This window comes from Biomphalaria glabrata, chromosome 7 (assembly GCF_947242115.1).
Source record: "Biomphalaria glabrata chromosome 7, xgBioGlab47.1, whole genome shotgun sequence".
In the NCBI taxonomy this organism is placed as follows: domain Eukaryota; kingdom Metazoa; phylum Mollusca; class Gastropoda; family Planorbidae; genus Biomphalaria; species Biomphalaria glabrata.
Window position 1 is genome coordinate 38,220,653 of NC_074717.1, and position 22,709 is coordinate 38,243,361.

Consider the following 22,709-nt stretch of genomic DNA (forward strand, 5'->3'; position numbering starts at 1 on the left):
AAATGACAACAACACAACATTCACTTCCATCTCGTATCGCACATTTGGGTTTTCAACTTTGTCTTTTTAGAATGTGGTTAGAAGTATGTTTTACTGAAGAATGAACATCATCAAATCTAGAGTCTATAATATATTATAGATCTAGAGTCTAAATAATCTAGATCCTTTTAGACCTAGATCAAATCTAGATCTATATGGTAATATCCGACAGAGTCTTCAAAATATTTTACTGACTTTAGGACTTTACTTTAGTTTTATTTTATCAACATTTATAAAATCATATTCAGTATTCTTACTTAGTTAGTGACAGTTAGTCCTTAACTTAGACGCCTTAGTCTTAGTCTTAGAGTATAGATCTAGATCTAGTAACTTATAATATTTTATAACATGAATGACAATGAATTATAATGATAAACAACTATCAAATTAATGGAGGTATCACAATAAAATATCAATGATTTCAATGAATTTGATTATTATCTTATTAAATATAGATCTATTGGTCCGACAGTTATGGCAGTTATGCTGGGCAGGGCACGTATCCCATATGGGAGATGAACGTATGCCAAAGGCATTTTTTTTTTGTTGCTAAAAGGTGGTCAACGTAACAGAGGTGCCCCACAGAAACGCTTCAAAGACCAGCTTAGGCTTAGGCGTCAACTTGACTTGGCTGACATAGAAGAGAGCACCTGATTGCATGCGGCCTCAGAACGAAGGCCGTTGGATACACATTTGAGACCAAAAGAAAATCTGCTGTTGAGGACAAACCCAGATGGCGAAAAGAAAATCTAAATCGACCACCTGCGGACAATGGTTATGTTTCCCCTGGATGTGGCAAAATATGTATGTCTCAGCTGGGGCTGCGCAGCCACAGGAAATACTGCATTCCTTATTAAGACTATGAAGACTAGCCTTATTATTTTAAATAAATTACAGACATGACTTCAAGAAAGAAGATTGTCATAGATCTATGCATTTCATGTGTTAATTTATAATCATACATGTTAATCAATGACTTAATCTCTGCTAAGTCATTGGTTTTCCTGGCTGATTCAGGCAATTCATTCCATTCTCTAATCCACTAGGGTAGAAGGAACACTTGTTCTAGTATATTGAATAATAAATGTGCCTCTATCTTTGTGTCTTTCTGAGTATTTCATTATTTCACCAGCCACATGAGGAGGCACAAAACCCCAGTGCAAAGCCCTCAGCCCCCTGGTCATCATTGAACCACGATGGACGAACTATATAGAAGAAATAAGCAATTTGATCTAGAAACAAAGAGACAAAAGAGAGCACTTTCTGCTTTAGTTAAGGAAGCAGATGATGCACTGGAGGAGGCTGAAAAAACAAAACGACCCAACAAACATTGGTGTCCAAGGGCAGTACCCTTTGAAGATAGGCAAAAGAACTGGAATCTATCAGAAGACTGTGACAAAAATCATACAAGATACAAAATTGGAGTTTAAAAAAAATAAAATTTATATATTTAAATTTTTCAGATAAATTGATTTTTTCAATTCTGTACTGGCGTAAAATACTTTTTCAAAAACAAAGCTATATCGGGTGAACTGCATCAATTATTTTGAGACAATCATGAAAAATAATCACTTTTGTGGACCAGTGGGATGTCACATCCCATGCTATGGTCCAATCACTTTTGTGGACCAGTGGGATGTCACATCCCATGCTATGGTCCAATCACTTTTGTGGACCACTGGGATGTCACATCCCATGCTATGGTCCTATCACTTTTGTGGACCAGTGGGATGTCACATCCCATGCTATGGTCCTATCACTTTTGTGGACCAGTGGGATGTCACATCCCATGCTATGGTCCAATCACTTTTGTGGACCAGTGGGATGTCACATCCCATGCTATGGTCCAATCACTTTTGTGGACCACTGGGATGTCACATCCCATGCTATGGTCCTATCACTTTTGTGGACCAGTGGGATGTCACATCCCATGCTATGGTCCTATCACTTTTGTGGACCAGTGGGATGTCACATCCCATGCTATGGTCCAATCACTTTTGTGGACCAGTGGGATGTCACACCCCATGCTATGGCCCAATCACATTTGTGGACCAGTGGGATGTTGGTAGGGGAAAAGGGGGTATTTGGGAGAAGGTGCCTGTTTTGCTTTTCAAAAACAATTTTTTTTTAAAGTTGCTCGGTTCTGAATTGAAACTAAATTTTCCATGATGGAAAACTTCCTTGTTAGCCATTGAGCATGCAAGTACTTATAAAAGTTAAGTAAAGGGTTTTATTATTAGTTTAAAAATTTTGGCAAACAACCTAATCTCAAGGCTTATCTCCCCTTAGCTAAGTAGGCCCTACTGTCTCTATGTAAAATAAAATAAATTAATTACAACTAATTGATCAGCTTATTGGTTGTTTTTTTAATTGATTCATGTGTTGTCATCGACAATGAATAATTGTACAAAATTTTAACTTGATACAAGAATGAGAAGTGGGGGAAATAATGCATACAAGATTCTATCCAGACAGACAGATTGAGCTTTGTAAAAATATATATAATGACATTTGTATTAATTTTCAGATTTCCTGACACATGTTTCGATAAAGTATTTTGGCAATGCTAAAAATTTGCTTTTGGCTAGTGTTGAACATTAGTCTCGTCACTGCATCATTAGCATTGAAACATGATGAGACTAACACTAGTAAGAACCAGCAAAGTGAATTTTCTCAGCAGCCTACAAACTCTTTAAAGAAAGAGTTTAACATTGTGAAAACTGAAACTGACGTTCACAATGTGCTACATGAAAGTGAATTTACCAGAAAGAAACAAATCTATTCCTCCGATTCGCATGAACCAATCAAGAGAAATGCTAGAAGTGAATGGTCTAATGAGCATCGCATCGAAAATGAACCTGCTGTTGGTCTGGGTGTGACAGCAGTAGTCACAGAGTCAGGGAATAACTCCAGGTATTGATTCATCACATGTAAATATTAACATTGAATTTTTTGTAAAAAAAAAATCTTATCTTTCATAGTATGGGCTCAAAAAGTTATCAAACTTTCTATTTGATGTATTACAGTAACCTATGTACTTTACACGATATATTAGCTATCTTTTCCAAGGCTTCAGTTTTATGTTTTTCTTTATATTTGAATAGTTTTCTGTCTATTTGGCTATCAATCACCACCCTTAGTGTTTTAAATACTTGGAGAAATAATTATTTCTACAATTTTTTTTCTCTGATAGTACTTTGAATGTTACTGAAAGCCCTACAACAACGCAGGCAAAACCACATGAAGAGAAGCCTGATTTGCCAGAGAAAGGTGCTGCAGAAGAAGAGCACCATAGCAGTTTAACCATTTTTTTCATCTTGCTAGTTGTTGGTGAGCACTATTTAGTCAGTGATCCCCACTCCCTCCCTAATTGACAGTTAAACTGATTAATTCCAACAAGATATGTTGATCTAAGAATTCTCTTTTTCTTGTGTAGTGGTCGGAAATGTTTTTTCCAACAATTTGAGCATAACTTAACATTATACAAATATTATTGTGACATCTAAATATTTCAGTAAATAAATAGTTTTACACAATCCTCAAAATAATCTCGATAATGCTAAATGTTAAGTCAATTTTTCGTCTTAGAAAGAATAACTTGTGTTATATAAAAAAAAAGCATGCATTCTCCTATAATTCTATATCAAAAGTAACGTTTTCTGATTACAAACAAAAATGTTATTGAAGTTTTATCATAACAGGGTAGAATGTACAAAAGTGAAAAATGAACAATTCTGTCAGAACGTGGAAAAAATAATTGTGGAGATAAAGAGTTAATGGGTGCCTGACATATGTTGGGGATAGTAAGGGCAATTGGTGGCTTTGCTGGCCTTGACACCCTCATTCATTTTTATCCATAGTAACGAATACCCTCTTGGACTGCAAGGTCTGAAAGATGAACATTACTTTTATTTTTGATAATCATAGTCTGATTAATGTGTGCATCTTATTTACATTCATTTATTTGTTTTGTTTCAGCTATATCCATCCTTGTAGTTCACTTGTTGATTCAGACCAAGTTCCATTACTTGCCAGACAGCATTGCCATTGTACTGATTGGTTGGTTTATATCTTCTTGCTTTAGGAAAAAATAATTTTTTTTTGTGTATGAATAAATTATAAATGTAATACAGTGTAAAGGAAAACATTTAACTAGATACATTTCTTTTGCACGAAGTCAACTTAAAATAGAAATAGCATTTAAAAATGATCCTCTTTTTTTATTTCAAGTTTATCTCACTTTTCTTTACACCTTACTTTGAAATGTTAGCTTATAATTAATAGTGTTTATTGTTGAGATTGCTAAGAGCTACCAAAGAGCAGCATGAAACTCATTTGAACACTAAACTGTTTCCTATTGTATGTATAAAAAAAAACAACAACTAATAATATACAATCAAGGGGACCTAATCCACACACAGATTTTTAGATTGTTAGAAATCACTCTTCCATTCCTTCTTCCCCTAGGTAAAATACCCACAACCCTGTAAAAGAAAAAAATGAATTGACATCCTGATCCATGCTCAGTCTGTACTAATGTACAAAACAAAAGACAAGCATTATCATCTTGTTATTTGCACAGGGAAAACATTTTATAGGCAAAAAGAACTTGATGCTAGGTTAGTACCCCAAAAAAAGAAGTTCTGATACAAAGATGAGCATTAGCAACTCAATATTAACTCAGGGAAAACATTTTTATAGGCAAAAAGAACTTTATGCTAGGTCAGCACCCAAAAGAAAGAAGTTCTGTATTCAAAATAATTATTTCACCCTTCTGATCTTATTATACTAACCTTGGGCGTATGCCCTCTTAATCAACTGTAAGACATTAACATTAGCTGTAAGTTTAATTTAAAGATATTTTAGTATGAAGTGTTATGCTAAATAGAATTTTTTTATGCAGTAAAACATTTTGTTAGTATAAAAAATTCAATTTTGTTGTCCCTGCTTTATTGTTTTTTTAAAGGGAATATAACAATCATCAAACACTTCAGCTAAATAAAAAAGCATATTGTATTTTTATGTTCTCTCTCTGAATATTGGATATAAGGGAATCAGCTGGGACTTTGATCATACATGTCGTATTCAAGTGTATTAAAAAATAACTTTGTTTTTAATTCTTTTACCTACTGTATAGCAATGAGGAATTTCTTAATTCCCTTTTTTAATTTAAGCATCATGGGCCTTGTGCGTGAAAAAATTGATCAACTTCAAGGGAGAGCACAAACTTTGTGTTTTTGTCCAGATTTATTCTTTTCTGAAATTATTTGTGGTTGTCTTCTTCTTTGTTCTCTTTGTGTTTGTATATCAATTCAAAACCAAAAAGTGAATAACAAAACAATACAATGCTTAGTTGACTAAAATTAGAAATCTTGACATTTTAGAAACTCAAGAGCTGATCATTTTTTGCTAAACTTGATATCTTATCATGGTATAGATAGAGATAAAAACATTAGTTTCTATGTAATAGTTACTTATGTTATCTGGGTTTTATTTACAGGTGCTTTCATTGGGCTTGTTTTGAAACTTTTTCAGTTTGGAAACTGGAAGGTCAGAAATGTAGTTGTCAAATTACTTATGACTTAGAGTTTAGCATTAAACCCAATGTAGTTTTAATGTCAGTAAATTAATTTGTGTGTCAGCACTGTGTAATAGTTTACTTGTTGTTTTGTTTTGAAGAAAGAGGAGGCTTTTCCACCAAACATTTTTTTTATAGTGCTGTTACCGCCTATCATCTTTGAAGGAGGCTACAACTTGCACAAGGTCAGTTGTCCAGGAAATGTAACGACTTTATTAGCTCAGAATTATTATGTTTTACATGCTTCTGATGCTTCTTCAGAATCAAAGATTATTACATCATAGCCCCAATTTCTGGCAGGATTGTGGGGGATGGCAGACAGCAGGGTTTCAACCCAGGCCATCAAAGCAGCAGTTCAGAGAGCATATAACACACTTTTGTGTCTTACTAGTCTGTCTGGTCTTGTTTTAAAAAAATAATTTAAAATCGAATGTAAAGTTTTATTAGATTACACAAGTGAAAGTGAAAATCACAAAAACTTTAATAGTCTTAATAGTAATTTTTTGTTTCTTCTTAGTACTATAGATTAAAGCCAATTATTTTACACACATTTTTTTACAAATGATATATGGCTTAAAGTTTTACGTTTTTCGTATAATACATAATTATATTCATTGATTCATTCCATATTTCAAACTTTGCTCAGGGTAATTTTTTTCACAACATTGGATCAATTTTGATATTTGCTGTCTTTGGAACTATCATCTCTGCTGTAGTTGTTGGTGGTGGTGTCTATTTGTTGGGACAGGTAAGTTTCTGCTTAAAAACATCCAAATAATTGTGAATTATAATTAGTTTCAAAACTGGAAATAATTAAGCAACGGATGTAATAATCTCCCTTTGCAAAAGAAATGCCTTAAGATTCGAAGATAAGTTATGAGATTGGTTTACAAACTGTGTACAATTTTTAGCACTTGTCGTTTACATATTTATATAAATATAAGTCAGACATCCTGTTTCATGTTTGAATGGCTTTTGGTTTTAGAAGAAAAATTGAAGAATCCCATAAAAGTTATATAAATAAGAGCTGTAGGTGATGGAAAAAAAAATCAGTTCCTACGTTTTGCTGCAGTAGTTGGCATGTGAAACTAATACTGTGAAAGCCGGTTCTTAAGAACATAAACTGTAGCAATTGATTCTTGAGACTAAACAGTTTGTCCTTGAGGCAATGAAATCGAAGAGATATGGGAGTGATTGACTAGATGTAAGAGCCGATGTTATTATTTCAGAAAATTGTTTTTGACTGTATTTTCTCTTCTAGGGACAACCAACCAATGAGCTAATGAGTAAACTATATATATACACACACATATATATTTATCAACTTATGAGTACATGTTGTGTAGGTTTTATTTTTTATTTTTTTTAGGCTCAAGTAGCATATCAATTAGATGTAGTGGAGAGTTTTGCCTTTGGTTCCCTGGTTTCTGCTGTGGACCCAGTGGCCACATTGGCCATTTTTCAAGCTCTAGATGTTGATCCCATATTGTACATGTTGGTATTTGGAGAGTCGATGTTGAATGATGCAGTGTCTATTGTGTTAACAACGTAAGTATGACAGCATGAAGTATTTTGGAACTTTTTATTTGGTGAAATTAAAAAGGAAGGTTTTTGTGGATTTCGCTGTGTACACATTTTTCTCAATGTGTTGTTCAAAAGTAAAATAAAAGTATAGCTCCTTTATGAGACTTTATTGTGCATAAAGCAGAAGTATATATGTTAATTTTTTTTTTAAATTATTATTTTTGTTTAGTATGTTTCCTTTTACTTTTGCAAGCCCGGTGCTCTCTAGTTTAACCTCTTTTGTTGAGGAGGCCACAAGAATCCTATTTTATTTTGGTTATCGAAATTAAGCATGTATGGGTTATCTGAAGAATAGTAAAAACAATCTGAGATAGTCTAGCTTCTCAACAGTTTGAGTAAAACACACTGTCTTTGTTCTACAATATGTTTGTGTATATTTATGCATACTTAATTTTAAATACTTAAAGGGCACTCTTCTGGTAGATTTTCAATAGTCAATGCACTTATTTATAGCAGATAGTGAGATTGGATTTCAGAAGTGCACATATATTTCAAGATATAACACTGTGTTTACTTTTTCACTCTGTTACATTACACACAACCCTTGAATCTGTTATGAGTACAGTAGAATGTTGATTATCCCGATGTCAGTTATCTGAAACATCTTATATCTAGACTGCCTTTTTGTTTTAAAGTATGGTATCTAAGTGGTCTTACTGATATGCAGTGAAAGATCAGAGATTATTTCTCTCAATACTGGGAGGTTACTACATATAACGCTTTGCTCCTTTGTATATTGTACTTAAATTTTATGTTTACTTCCTTATGAAATTTCTTCTTATTGGTGAATTGGACTTTTTATAATGTTTCACATTCTGTCATTCAGACAATCTATGATTTGGACAGACCCCATTCCTAATTAATTAGGATACTTGTCATTCTACTGTACATTATAGGCAATCTTGGTATTGCATCGTTAATTTTCCTTCTTGATGAGAGAGTAATATAAAGAAAATGATCACTATAAGGTCTTTTCCTTATGGAAAAGCAGTATTATGGGTATCTTTGTTAGCAGTAATTGTTATCATTATTTAATTTTCATAATTGTCATGACATCTTTAATTATTGAATTTGACAGGACAATTTTAGAATTTTCTTCACCTTCCACTGTGATAACCAGCGGTGCAGCTGCATTCTTTCAGGCTGTTTGGAGATTTTGTTTGATGTTCTTTGCGTCTGCTGCTATTGGTGTGGCCTTTGGTCTAGTCAGTGCTATGGTGAGTACCTTGAACTTTGACACACACATTTAGATTCATCAATCTCTCCATCATTAAGCTCTGTGTTAGATTTGACATATACAGATATATAGAGCTTCTATGATCACCTCAGTTTGTTCAAATATCTGAGGTTAGAAACTGTATGTAGGCAAGCTTCTTCATGTACTTTCTGTTCTCACCTTGGAGCAAAAGAAAATAAATCCAGTCATAAAATATTCCTGACATGAATTTGGCCAAAATGTTAAACATACATTGTTGTGTTAAGGAGCATAAAAAATGTTAAAACTAATTGTGTGCTTTTGTTTAGCATTGTTAATGTTTATAAACTTAACTAAACATGATTATAAAAATCATGAGTTCAAAGAAAATATTAATTTATTTTTATATATGTAATTAATAATATTATTAGACAATATTTCAAAGACAATATTAAAAATATAAGAGCAACATTTTTTTTTATCATAAATTTATGTAAAGTTACCTAACCAAGTATTATTAATAGTGTGAAACCCATATCAAGAAAAAATCATAACTTATTTACATGTAGTGCAGTAATTATAGGACTATTTTATTTAGTCTTGTTTTTCTAAAATTCTTGACCAAAGTAACATCATGTTTTTAATGTAAATATGTTGTTTCTTTATGTCTTTATAGATTACAAAGTTTCTAAATTTACATAAAACTCCATCACTTGAAGTTGGGATGGTACTTTGTTTTTCTTATTTACCTTATGCGTTAGCTGAGGGCATACATTTGTCTGGTAAGTAAAAAATATTCACATTTTTTTTACATATTTATTTTGACATGAAAATATCAATGAAAATATCAATTTTATCAATACAATTTTATTATTTAAGTTAATTACCTTAGTCAGATTAGAAAGCTGCTTTTGTTATTCTGTTGTTGAAGTGAGACTTACTTAGTGTGTGTTTAAAATCATACTTATGTTTTAAATGTTTTAAATAATGCCTATGTTTTAAATGCTGTTAAATATTTCTGTTGCTTTTGTTATTCTGTTGTTGAAGTGAGACTTAGTGTGTGTTTAAAATCATACTTATGTTTTAAATGTTTTAAATAATGCCTATGTTTTAAATGCTGTTAAATATTTCTGTTGCCTTTTGTTTTAAGAATGATTAAACAAAACTGAATGTACTGTGCATAAATGATTATAAAAATTATAACAATAGCATTACTATAGGCCAATAAAAGTGTAAAAACAACAACTTGCATGCTGAGAAATTGAACATATCTTGTTTCTGTGACAAAGGTCTAGGCGGAGATAATGTGCCTTCTATGATCTATCTTTTATATAAGCATTGGGAAAATAACTATTCCTTTATTGAGCTGACATTATTTTCAATTTTTGTTATTAACTCTTTTGTTTGCATATTTATTTAGGTATTATGGCCATCTTATTTTGTGGTATTGTCATGTCTCACTACACTCACTTGAACCTTTCACCAGTCTCACAGATAACTGTTCAGCAAACATTTAGATCTATTGCTTTCATTGCAGGTTGGTTTCTCCAGTGATTTTTGGTTCTATATATAGAATTATTATTGAAGCAATATTTAATCTACTACTTATACCAAAACTAGCTAATGTTATTTCTTAGGAAGATAAATGAGATTAGAAAAAAAAAAAAAGAAAAATTACACAAATCTTGTTTGATGAAGATTTATTTACTAAAACATTGGGTCTTATCCAAATCTTTTGTTTCCAACAGAAACCTGTGTTTTTGCTTACCTTGGGCTTGCCATCTTCAGCTTCAAAGTTCAAGTTAAGCCAGCTTTTACCATCTGGAGCATTGTAAGTTGTTTTTAGCGGCCCCCGTAAGGGGAAAAAGCCGCTATTAGGTTTGTGCAAAATGTCCGTCTGTCACACTCAGATCTCGAAAACTAGAAGAGATATGAAAAATATTATTTCATCATTAAATCCGGCTTGAAAAGTTTAGGTGCAACGGCTACTTTTGGTTTTCTAAAAGCAAACCGTTTAATTTATAAAATTAATTATGCAAGCGATTTTTTCATAAAAATACACCAATTCTAAAACAATTACGTAAATGTAAGGGAGGCAATGTTACAGTATGCTAACAAAGATGGACAATTTTTGTGTATTTTCAGTATCACTAAGTCAAATATATTTTTAAAATGTACAGGAAATGTTTACAACAAATACAAATAATAGTTAAAGACGTTTTTTCTGGTCAACTAGCTGCTAAAATTAAAAGAAAACATTTCTGTTTGTTTATAAAGGCTAATAATGCACTTTGTATGTAAATATCACCCACATTTTTTTAAATGGACTTTTTATGCAGCGATTATCGTGCAGTAGCGTAACGTCGCAACATGAACAGGTGCTAAACCAATTCCTTAAACTTTTTTTAAAAATCAGATTTTATTTATTTTTTGTTTAGTGCCCCCATCCGAATAAAAGAAGCTTATTTTTGTGCATTTTGTCTGTTGGTCGGTCTGTCCGTCACGATTAGATTTAAAAAACTAGAACTCTAAAAGCTATTGAAAATCTGATTTACCCTTTAATGTTCCTCCCATAACATCTCAATAGTTTTAAGTATCTAAAATTGATTGTTCTGGATTTTTTTGTGCAAAACTAATCAACGCCAACAAATGTTTGTTTGCTCTTCTAACTTATATTACATTCAATTTCCATGCTTAAACGTTGCAAAAACACATTATCAATAATATGTTGTTCCGTTTTTTATGTAAATAGCATATTAATGCTAAATCATAATCTCTATACTGACTTATATTTCATTAAGTGTAAAAATGTTCCGGATATTGTTTTATAAAACATGAATTATGCCTAATGATTGTTTGAAATCGCATAAGGCTTTTAAAAAAAGTAATTTACTAGAATTGATTACTGAAAATTACTTTTTAGACATTTAATTTTCTTGTAAAACATAACATAGAAGTTTTGTAATCGATAAAGAAAGTTCCGGATTTTGTTTCTTACAAATCGTCGCCAGAAATTTCCGAATTTATTTAAAAATCTACTAACGCCAAATAATTGTTTGAACTCCCTCTTCTAATTAATAAACAAATAATCTTCTCATTTACGAAATAATGTTTTTACGGATTTTTATGAAAAATATTTTAACTCACTACTCTCTTACAGTACATTTAACTTTCTACCTAAAACATTAAAAAATCTAATTATCGTTAATATTATGTTCCGATTTTTAAGGAAAACAGAATCCAAACACCAAAGTAAGGTATGAAAATCTCTCCACGTGGCTGTAGTACATCTAATTTTTATACAAGACCATCCAAAAAATTTAATTAACGGTATTACATTTATCTGAGATTCTCTTTTTCTTTTACTATTTATACAAACATCCGGAACAATCTATTATATAAACTTTTCAATTGTGTTCATACCTAAAAATTATTGCGATGTTTTGAAACGTAAAATAAAGGTTAATCAATTTTTAATAACTTTTAGTTGTTTTTTTTATATCAAGATAACGGACAGACCGACTGACAGACAAAACGCAAAAACAATGTGGCTTTGATCCTTTTTAAATAATATATATTAGAACTCAGTGCACCAATGTCTATGAACCCTCGTTAAATATCTCGTGTAAATAAAGACATTTTTTTTTATGGTACTGGTACTAGCCTATTGTGAGGTAATGGAATTTTTTTTCTTTGACGTCATATGAATGGACTCTTTAAATGTAATGTTAAAAGAACGCACTCGGTGCACCAATGTCTATTAACCCTCGAAAAAATTGCTTGTATTAATGAAAACATATTTTAGTCTAACTAAGCCGTGTGACGTAGTGTTTTTTTTCCTTTGACGTCACATGGAATGAATTCTTTAAATGAAATGCTAAAAGAACGCACTCGGTGCACCAATGTCTATGAACACTCGAGAAATGGCTCGTGTTGATAAAGGTGATTTTTAGTCTAGCTAGGCCTTGTGACGTAGTGTTTTTTTTTCCTTTGACGTCATATGGAATGAATTCTTTAAATGAAATGCTAAAAGAACGCACTCGGTGCACCAATGTCTATGAACACTCGATAAAAGGCTCGTAATGATGAAGGCGATTTTTATTCTAGCTAGGCCGTGTGACGTAGTGTTTTTTTTCCTTTGACGTCATATGGAACAAAATTCTTTAAATGAAATGCTTAAAGAACGCACTCGGTGCACCAAAGTCTATGAACACTCGATAAATGGCTCTTATAGATGAAGGCGATTTTTAGTCTAGCTAGGCCGTGTGACGTAGTGTTTTTTTTTCCCTCTGACGTTATATGGAATTAATTCTTCAAATGAAATGAAAAAAGAACTCGGTATAGTAATGTTTATTAAGCCTCGTTATGTGACTCGCGTTTAAAAAAGGAATGATATCTTGATTTAGATCTAATCTAGATTTTTTAAACTAGATCTAGATTTTTATTACAGTATATCTAGATCTGGATTTATATTCTAATTAAAATTATTTTAGAGTCTAGATCTAGAATTTCTAGATCTAGTTTAGACTAAAATAGACTAGATTAAGATGTAGAATTTCAATTTCTAAACTTAAAGTGTAAAAAAAAAGTGTAGATTTTCATTTCCAAACGTTTTGATCAATATTGTAATGTTTTAATATACTAAAACTAATCTACTATTTTTTTATTAAATTTAAATTTACGGCAAATGAATCTTTGAAACATTATTACTTTTGACCATCGGATGGCTGCCTGGTCGTGCGGTTTGCGCGCTGGACTGTCGTTCAGATTTATGGATGGCCCAGGGTTCAAACCCTGCCCGCTCCCATCCCCCGTCGTCCTGCGGGAGGTTTGGACTAGGAAGTAATTATCTTCAACTCTGAAGGAACATCCGAATCGTGTAAAACATTTTACATCAAAATTAAATCACTTCTTGAATATTATTTGCGAATATGCAGATCCGACAGGGATCCGACTTCGACGGGGGCCGCCTCTGAGTTTGTGTAACACAAACTCTCTTTGTAATCTTGTTTTGTTTTAATTTTTAAAATAATGCTTGTATATCTTAATAACTTAATTACCATAATCTTTGTAAGGTAGGATAGTTACGAGGCATAGTGTTTCATTAATGCAGTCTAGGTCTTGATCTTCATCTACTCATAAAATCATCCAAAAAATGTAGAACTACGCATTTTGCAAAGAACAACAGTTGGGAAAATGAGTATGAATTACTATTTGATACAGTTGTAAAACACTTGCTGTAATTTGTTTTTAATGTTGTTGTTTTTTCAGGTGCTTATTTTGGTGGGAAGAGCCTTGAATATTTTTCCTTTGTCATTTCTTGTGAACTTCTTCCGTGAACATAAAATAACAAGAAAGAATCAATTTATCATGTGGTTTAGCGGTAAGTGAGCAATGCCATGAACTTATCACTATTGATTTTACAAGATGACTTGGGTAAAATACAAATGATATAAGTATCCACAAAGGTGAAACTATTAAGTGTTTGCAATTTAATGGCCTGTTTATTATCTCCGTATATTGTGTTGTAGGTCTGCGAGGGGCTGTGGCTTTTGCCCTAAGTCTACACATGGAACTGGAGGAAGAGAAACATTACATTGTGGTAACCACCACTCTCATCATGGTGCTGTTCACGATTGTCTTCCTTGGTGGCTCAACGATGCCTCTGTTGAAGGTAACTTATGGTTTTGACTACTTACCCTTTTCAGGCTAGCTTTACCAGACACCTTCAGATAAGGACAGAAAAGGACTATTAAATTTGAACAAATATAAGGTGGAGTTTACATTTTATCTGACTTTTGAAGGGCAGTTGTTTTTTTTTTCTCTTTAGGGTCATGTAAAAATCTATGTAAATTTTCATGAATTTCTGCTCATTTTTTTCATTCTCATTCATTTCTGCTCATTTTTTTCCTTCTCATTCATTTCTAATTTGCCATTTATCATCTTGGCTGTGCCTAGTTATCTTTATAGAGTGGCACATTAAATTTAAAAAATAATTTTCCGTATATGGTGCAATGATCTTCAGGGTTTTAATTTCTTGTGTCTCTTGGATCTTAACCTTTACATTCATCAACAACTTTTATGATCATTATAACCAGGTGTCATTCTGGATGCAATCTCAAAATTGTAATGTTTTCTGTTCTTCCAGTAAACGCAGATATAACGGGTATATATGTCTTGGCTTAAGATAAGGACTGGGAAATAATAATAGTATGTATTATTAGTCTTCTGGTAATTCCATCCCAAAATTGTTTAAAAATAACAGACACACAAAAGCCTGCACATTTTCAGTGTGTCAGTCTGACTTGATGGTTTGTTCAGATTCTGTTCTCATTAGAGCTATCAATTTTTTTTTAGAAGTGTTTTGATCTTGTTTTAATTTTTTTTTTCTTACTTCATTTTGTTTTAGCTTCTTCAAAGAACAGATAAAAAATACAAGAAAAGAAAGAAGAAGCATGATGCTGATGTTGCTATTAGCAAGACAAAAGAAATGGTAAGTTTATAATGATCACATCATATCAACCCTCACCTCTTGTGTAGCGCCACAAATGCTGTCTGGTTCCATTCATTCCTGCTACTTGAATTTCCTTAATGTTTTATCCAACTCAAGACCTGTCCATCCCTTGACCTTGCCTTCCTTTTGTTTTTGTCTTTTATTCTATCTTTTCCTCAAACTATTCTGTACTGTAGAAAAACGTATCTTGTGACATAGCTGCACCCACCTTCTGAGTTTGTATTTCTTTTTTTTTTTTTCAATACTTCTATTCAAGTCAATCCTTCATGGAACCTGGGTAGGTGGTTGTTGTGATGTGCTTGTTCAGGCTGTCTTGAGGTCAACTATAGATGACTGTTGAATTTCAACCAATTACTCTGCAAGCGTTTGAGTTTTATTGTTCGGGTGTATTCACTGTAGTTGCTCAACAATACAGAATAAACAAGACGATCGATTTAACGAGTAAAGAGATGTGGTCAACACTGATGAACAATTTAACATATATTTATTATAATAAAAGGCCACTGTAAAAGTCTCTTTCAACTAAACACGTCTTTACCCTAGAGGATTCTATCGCTAACTGATTTTCCGGTCTCTTAACACAAAATATCCAAAATGTCACTAGTCCCGTTCAATATACGTCTTCTATGGTGCGTCGCTAAATAATTAATACTATAAATAGGTGTTTAACATTGTATAGCTGATCTCAAAAATGGGTCTAATAATTTTCCTAGAAATTTAACAGTTGATGTATTTCGCTGAGAAAAGACTTTTAGCGCGTTGGCCACACAGGGAAATCTCTAGTTTGACCGTTATAATGTTTTAAATTAAAAAAAAAAATAAATGTAAATTTGACTTTAGACTATATCTAGTTCTAGAGCCAACATGGCATACGTAGCCGTATTACAGTAATTATGCAATAACAGTAATTTTAAAGTTGCTTCAATTTTATGGAAGTTTATAAGCCATGCTTATATTTTTACATACATCTAATATGGATTACATCTAGATTCTAGATCTAGAAGTAGATCTAGACTAAGTCTTAAGAGTTCTAGAGAAAGAGTTAATAATGGAGGTATTGTCTTTTTAAAAAATATATTTTAAAATGTTTTTCTTGTTTGTTTTTTTGACAATGGTAAGGTAAGGAATTTCCTCATTATGATGTGATGGCAAATACCTTCTTAAAGCAACATGTCTTTATATGTTTCACTTTTCTCAGCAATCCTGCTTGAGTCCAAGATTCTCAAGCATTTAATAATGTGACCGTGACCAAGAAGTGCATCAGTTGTGTTCAAACATTCACTTGCTTATATATATTAAACAAGTTTACTTTTATGTAGTGCATCTTTCATACTATAGCATTCTCAGTGTGCTATGGTCTAATTTCTTTTCTGGACCTTTGGGAAAGGGTTATCTGGGAGAAGGTTTCTGTGCTGCCTTTATGCGATCAGCTCAACTCAACTCAGGATTTAAACATGGGCCCCTAAATTGGTAGACAAGTGGTTTATCTCACCAATTTAAAAAAGAGCATTTAAATAATATTATCAAAATTATCATTAGACTAGACTTGGTCACAGTTTTGTTCTGGGTGACTTGTTTATTTATTTATAGTTATTTTTTTCTTTGTTTTAACTCGTTATACCTTCCTCAGGTGGATGCCATAGACTCAGAACATTTATCTGAACTGACTATAATAATATTTGACTCTTGATACCTTCCTCAGGGGGATGCCATAGACTCTGAACATTTATCTGAACTAACTGAAGAAGATGAGATACACGTTGTTCGACCTCAACTCCGTGGTTTCCTCAAACTGGATGTACTTTATCTCATTCCATTTTTCACCAAGAGGTTTACTCAGCAGGTTTGTAGGAGTACTTAAGAAGTATAACAGTATTTTCTCTCTCTATTGTCCCTTGACTTTCTTGTAGGGGTGCCGTGACAGTTTGCATACCCAAATCCCACCACTTTTACTTGTTCTTAGCAGGATATCAAGAGAGAGGCTGATCTATTTGTTTATGTTGTCCAGTCAGTTTTTCTTTGGATGACCCTTTCTTCATACTCCCTTCACTGTACCTTGAAGGATGACTTTGGACAGTGAGTCATGTCTTACAATATGACTGAAAGTGCTCAGCTTTCGTCTCTTCACAGTTCCAATAACTCATGTTCTGTAATTGAAGAAATAGTATTAAAAAAAAAAATATTGAATGACACTAAGAAATATTTTGGCTAATAACTCCTTGTGTTTTTTTTGTTGTCTGTCTTTGGATTTAATGCTCAAAAAATATTCTGGTCTATTAAAAATACATTGCAGTGCACCGAATCATGCTACTCTGAAGAAATATTACAATACACTTTAAAAGTCCCTTTTAAAAAAGTAGCCAATTGTACAAAAAAAAAATGTGTTTAAATATTACAGCAAGGGTGAAAGATTGTCTTCCTGAATGCCTCTGTCTGACTATTAAACACATTAAATTTTTTTAGAAGTATCAATCTGCAGTATCAATCTGAAGTATATATATCAATCTGAAGTATCAGTCTATAATGAAATGGAAATACTTTACTTTTTAGAATAATTGCTGTGGGCTTCTCTTTTAAATATTTTTTTAACTTGTAGCTGGATACATTTTTATGCTTTTCCACTTTTTGTCACGTAGGCCTCCTAGGATCACCCACATTTGTTAGACAACAGACATTTGTTAAAATAGATTTCACTAGTGCCAATAGATTGTATTAGTCATCAGGGATATCATTCAAAGAGAATTTTTACATATCTCTCTCTATTCATAACTGCTTGAATTTTAATGCTCCAAATTATTTTATTTTTAAATTGTTACCAATTTTTATAAATATGGAGCCTTTGATGGATTACACATTCTTTAAAAGCTTTTTTTTTTGTTATACAGGAAATGAAAGAAGGCCGTTGCCAGGTAGATGTTCTAGCTAATCAATGGGAAATGGAGGTTCGTGCTGCTCCTTCTGAGTCTGAGGATGATGTTACTGAATTTGAAACATCACTTATTTCTCAGTCAGGCTCAAACAAACTTTTAGCACCAAATGGAAGCAGTACCCCAAGCAATGTTTCTTAAACATTGATTTTATATATAAATATTTTATTGTTTTGTCTTTCTGAATCCTATGGTAAAGAAGCTAGATCTAGTTTCACTGGGTCCAATATATTTTTGTGATCTTTAATATATATTCTGTGATTGTGCAATATTTTTAAGGTCCTTTTTTTCCTGTCTTTTTCTTTTTTCTATGACTTTTTTTTTTTTACACAACCAAATTAGTTTGTGTGAGTGTATATGTTAGATTTTGACATGTAGAGTTTTACTCTATTGCAAGCTAATTATTCATTATTTAGTTTTTGGATTCAAAATTGTAATAAATAAATTTGCTTTGTTTCTGACATTAGAATATTGGTTGTCATAGAAAAATGTTCATTATACTTGAAGAAAATGTTCCAATTCATGTTCTAAAGTTATTTTTGTGTGTTTTAAATCAAATGTTTGATCAAAGTCCAGGTTTACTTTGAAGTTTTTCACTAATTTACACTGAGCTCTGTAATACAGTACAGAAAGGAATGGGTTTCTTTTGGATCATATGAAACATCAGATATTTTCAGCTAATGGGAGCAAGCTCATGATATGTTGACAGTACTAGGAGTTGTGGGAAGTTTTTGTGTTTTTCACACATTTATATAAAGGGGATAACCTACGCAGTCATGAATGATATGTTTATTTGATATTAATGTTGGTCCAAGGTACCCATGTTGTAGAACTACACATCAAATTGTACCATAAACTGTTGTAATGTCCCATGTGAATAAAAAAAAAAACAACTTTATATTATTTTATATTATAAGTGGGTCAAAGATTCTATTTTTATATTGTTAAAATCTGTATATAAAATTGTGTTACATTTTAAACAGATTGTGGGAGATGTATTTTTTTAAACATCAGTTAAATTGTAAATATTTTTGTGTGTAAATAGCTTAATAAAAAAGTGGTATCTTTACATAATAAAGGCATGAGATTTGTTTTCCAATTTTGATTTAATAAGATTTAGTGATTTTCTTGTTTGATTTTCTTGGGGTAAGATAGTTATCCAGAATTTTTGAAACTTTATAAAAATGTCTATTTATAATTAATCTCTTTTTTGTGTGGATTCTTGTTAAGGGTTTGACACATTTTTCAATCACAGATTCAATGTGTCAAAAGCCAAAGCAATGCTCTGGTATGAAACTCATTTTTCTGTTTTTTTTTTCTTGAAAATCATTTCCATTTAAGTCTGGTCTTCATCCTTTTCTGTCTTATCTTGCTGCATTCTTTTTCAAAGGTTGAATGTCACATTGAAAAAAAAAATGATGTCCTACTTCAAACAAACACATGTTTAAAAAAATATTAGCAGCCAATCTGAACAATGGTATCAAAATATTACATCATTTACATTAATGTTTTTGTATTATCAAGACTATACCATATTGCAAACCAAATTACCAAACAAATTATACCACCTCCCCATCTTTTCACTGCTATTTGATGTAAGGTTGCTTATTGTTTGAGTTCTTTCTCTTTCCCTCTCTGTAAAATATTCGCCACATTTTTCTGAACATGTAAATAATATCAACTAAAATCTTCAACCTGTAATACTTAAAGCATTTTTATACTAATTATATGCCCATAAAAATTCAAAATGGGTGGGGAAAATCCTCTGTATCACAAGGAGTCACTGTGTGAGACAGCGTGGGAACCTGATGTGTCACTATTGTTCAGTCTGTTCAGCAAATATTTCATGTCCAGTAGTAAATTCATTCTATAAATGTGTGTGATGGCTGTAGCTCCTTCAACCTACAAGAAAAGTCTAAGCTTAAAAAGCCTTGCATTTACACATAAATTTGACTCTTATTGGTTTACATTCTTGAAGTTTTTTACTTAATTCTTTTGGCCCATAATTTGAAACAGAGTTTTGTTTTTTTATCTTTATCCTTTTCTTCTATCCCTTAGTGCATCTTTAAAGTTTGGTGCCTTTGATGGAGAATAAATGTAGAGTCCTTGAATATTTTTTTATGTAAGTGTCACTGTTTATTTATGACATACATATTTTATGTTATATCGGATGCTGACAGCCAGTCTTCCAGGGTTCTATGTGAGTTATCTTTTTGTTTACTTCAGCTATAGTGTTTCAGTTTAGGAAGTGGTGAACCTTACCTAGTTGGCAGCACACGATGCGTGATTCTGGCAGATCCTGTGACACTTTTGTTTCCCTAACTGCACCAATTGTGGCCATTCCTTTTGATCCAACAGCTGCATGGTGAAGTGAAAAATGCTGTGTGGGTGACAACTTTCTGAACCTAGCCATTGACCAGGCTATTGTCACTCTAGAATAGACACACATTGCCACAACAAGAAGTAGCCTACAAGGCGAATCATATTTTGTAATGACAGATGGCTTCTTACTAATATAATTGCTTAAAGTTCTTAATGAGAAAGACAATGTTTGCAATATATTATCTATTAAACAAGGGTCTGAACCTTTCAAACAATTTTTTTTATCATTAAAAATTTGTTTAGGCCAACATTTAAAAATAAAAAATGTTGACATTGTTTTTTTACTTAGCATAATGATGTATCCCTGAGCTTGATTCATCTTCTATTTTTGATTCGTGAACAATTTCTTTAAAGTTACATCACAGCAATGACAATATTCCTAAGCTAATTACCATTTAATACAGAAAAAAATGTTATCAAATATAGGAAAACCAATGACAACTGAACTGATGAAGAAAATGTAAGAAAAAGATATATATTTTTCTTATTTAGTTATTCCATTTGAAAAATTTCATTGGAAAGGTTGATTTGATGTTTTAAATATTTTATTGGCATAATTTTTCAGCTTTCAAGGTATTTTCTAAATGAAATATTTGCCAAATTATTTTTGTATTTTCTTATGTCATTGTTTATGAAATGTTGAATAAATATTTCTTTTAACTATGTATTCTTTATTGATCATTTCATCGTTATGAATTGTTTTTTCAGCTAAGCCTATCATCGTGTTTACTCATAAAAGATTTAACTTAGGTAAACTCTTAAAAGTAAAGACAAAGTTTTCCAATGCTAGTGTTAGTACATACATACAGCTTTTTTTTGTATGCTCTTCGGACTTAAAGAATCAATTGAAAATTGTGGATGTTATAATCTTGTAGTTTGAAGCTTATTTATTGTCAGCATGAGGGTTAAACGCTTCCAACAAAAGTGCCTTCGCTCCATACTGGACATAACCATACTGGACATAACCATACTGGACATAACGTTGGCATACAACATTTAAATAACCATGTTCTGCTGAAGATCAGTTTGAACAGTATAGAAGCACTAAATACCATTCTACATCTGCGCTGGGTCGAACACTTATCCTGCATTAGGGACAACTGCTTGCTAATCAAAGACATTGATATTAATGAAATTAATTGTCAGCATGACAAGTAAAGAAAGAAATTCAGAGCTAATACAAAACCAACTGAACGAGCTTAACTTTCTCTAGCCTGTAATGTAATTGGCTTTTTAAGGTGAAATTCCTTTGATATCTTGATAACTATAAACAGTTAGATTGTTCTCCTCTCTTCCATTAAAAAGTAGGAACTTCAGATTATCATTTTTATTCATTTCTGAATAAACGATCAAGTTTTGAATGTTATGTCATTGTTATATAGAACTTCATAACTTATGTCCTCAAGTCAATACTAAAATATTTTAAGTTATTTCTTCATTATATTTTATGAATTAATAATGTAGAGGCCATACAATTATCTTATTATAATTGACAAATATTCTCTTCAAAAGACGATTTTCATGTATTACGTATAACCATATAGTCATACCTGACATGCTAAGCCATTGGTTTTCTGGGATGATTAAGACAACTAGTTTTTAGCTGTTGGCCAAATGACACCATGGAAGATAAGAGCACTTATCATATGCACATTTGTCCTAGCATTTGGAATAAGAAATGTGCTTTTATCTTTGTGTCTTTTTTCAATAGTTTAGTTGGTGTTGTTATTGAATTAGTATGTACTGATTGTGACTTACTTTAGGGACACCTGAGTTTACTGTTATTTGTGTTAAATTGGATCCATTTTATTTATTACGCTTTATTTTGGACCCATTGGTAAGAAGAACAAAAAAAAAAAAAGAAGTGTTTAAATTTTGTAAGCAAGCCATGGTAGTGAACTTTGTCAACTGCCTTCCCAATGAGAGCAGTATTTCACATGACCTCGCTAACCCATTGCAAGCTGTATATTTTACCATATCTAATGCAGACAAAGCCGTTGTCCGCGGGGGTCTACATAAGTTCTCTTTTTGTCATCAACGCCTGTCTGCGATAAGGGCCCTTCCATGAGTCTCAAATGTGTGTCCCGTGAAATTCATGAGAGCTCTCAAGATGTCTCTTTCTCCTTTAAGCTCGCTAAAAACATGTTTGGTAGGCTATGTGGTCACCCCCAATTTGAAATGAGTGTCCCAGCGCAGCTGTAAAATGGTAAGTAGTGCTTCTAACTGTTCCCTCCAGCAGAACATAGTTCTTTGTGTGGTAATCTTGCCAGCGTGTACCCATGATAGAGCGAAAAGACCTTTTTAGGAATCGGTCGAATAACACATAGGTCTTAGAGCTATACAAATATGTGATGACCACCACTGCTTTGTAGACATTGATTTTCGTTGGTAAGGAAAGAGATCTATTCCTGGAATTCTTGCAACTCCTATTTGGAGGCGACCAAAAGCGCTGTTATCCTTAGCTAACTCAGGCACCGTTTCGCCCTCAGT

The 22,709-nt window shown here is 32.3% G+C and overlaps 1 protein-coding gene across 1 annotated transcript; it reads left to right on the forward strand.

Annotated features, from left to right (window-relative positions):
- Positions 1–28: 28 nt before the first annotated feature.
- On the forward strand, positions 29–20,882 carry LOC106078288 (sodium/hydrogen exchanger 8-like). The gene is made up of 18 exons (XM_056035292.1): positions 29–128; positions 160–197; positions 2,567–2,952; positions 3,233–3,369; positions 4,018–4,098; positions 5,540–5,589; positions 5,719–5,802; positions 6,264–6,365; positions 6,987–7,165; positions 8,280–8,418; positions 9,073–9,178; positions 9,817–9,933; positions 10,145–10,227; positions 13,668–13,779; positions 13,928–14,070; positions 14,806–14,889; positions 16,613–16,753; positions 17,796–20,882. The coding sequence occupies exons 3-18, from the start codon at positions 2,603–2,605 to the stop codon at positions 17,976–17,978; spliced, it is 2,091 nt and encodes a 696-aa protein (XP_055891267.1). The 5' UTR covers positions 29–128; positions 160–197; positions 2,567–2,602; the 3' UTR covers positions 17,979–20,882.
- Positions 20,883–22,709: the final 1,827 nt, after the last annotated feature.

What these genes read in the sequence shown, in the direction of transcription:
- LOC106078288 (XM_056035292.1), top strand. Translation starts at nt 2,603, where the DNA reads ATGCTAAAAATTTGCTTTTGGCTAGTGTTGAACATTAGTCTCGTCACT. An exon ending in GTGTCTATTTGTTGGGACAG is followed by an intron (nt 6,366 to 6,986) that starts GTAAGTTTCTGC and finishes TATTTTTTTTAG; the next exon opens with GCTCAAGTAGCATATCAATT. An exon ending in TTGGTCTAGTCAGTGCTATG is followed by an intron (nt 8,419 to 9,072) that starts GTGAGTACCTTG and finishes ATGTCTTTATAG; the next exon opens with ATTACAAAGTTTCTAAATTT.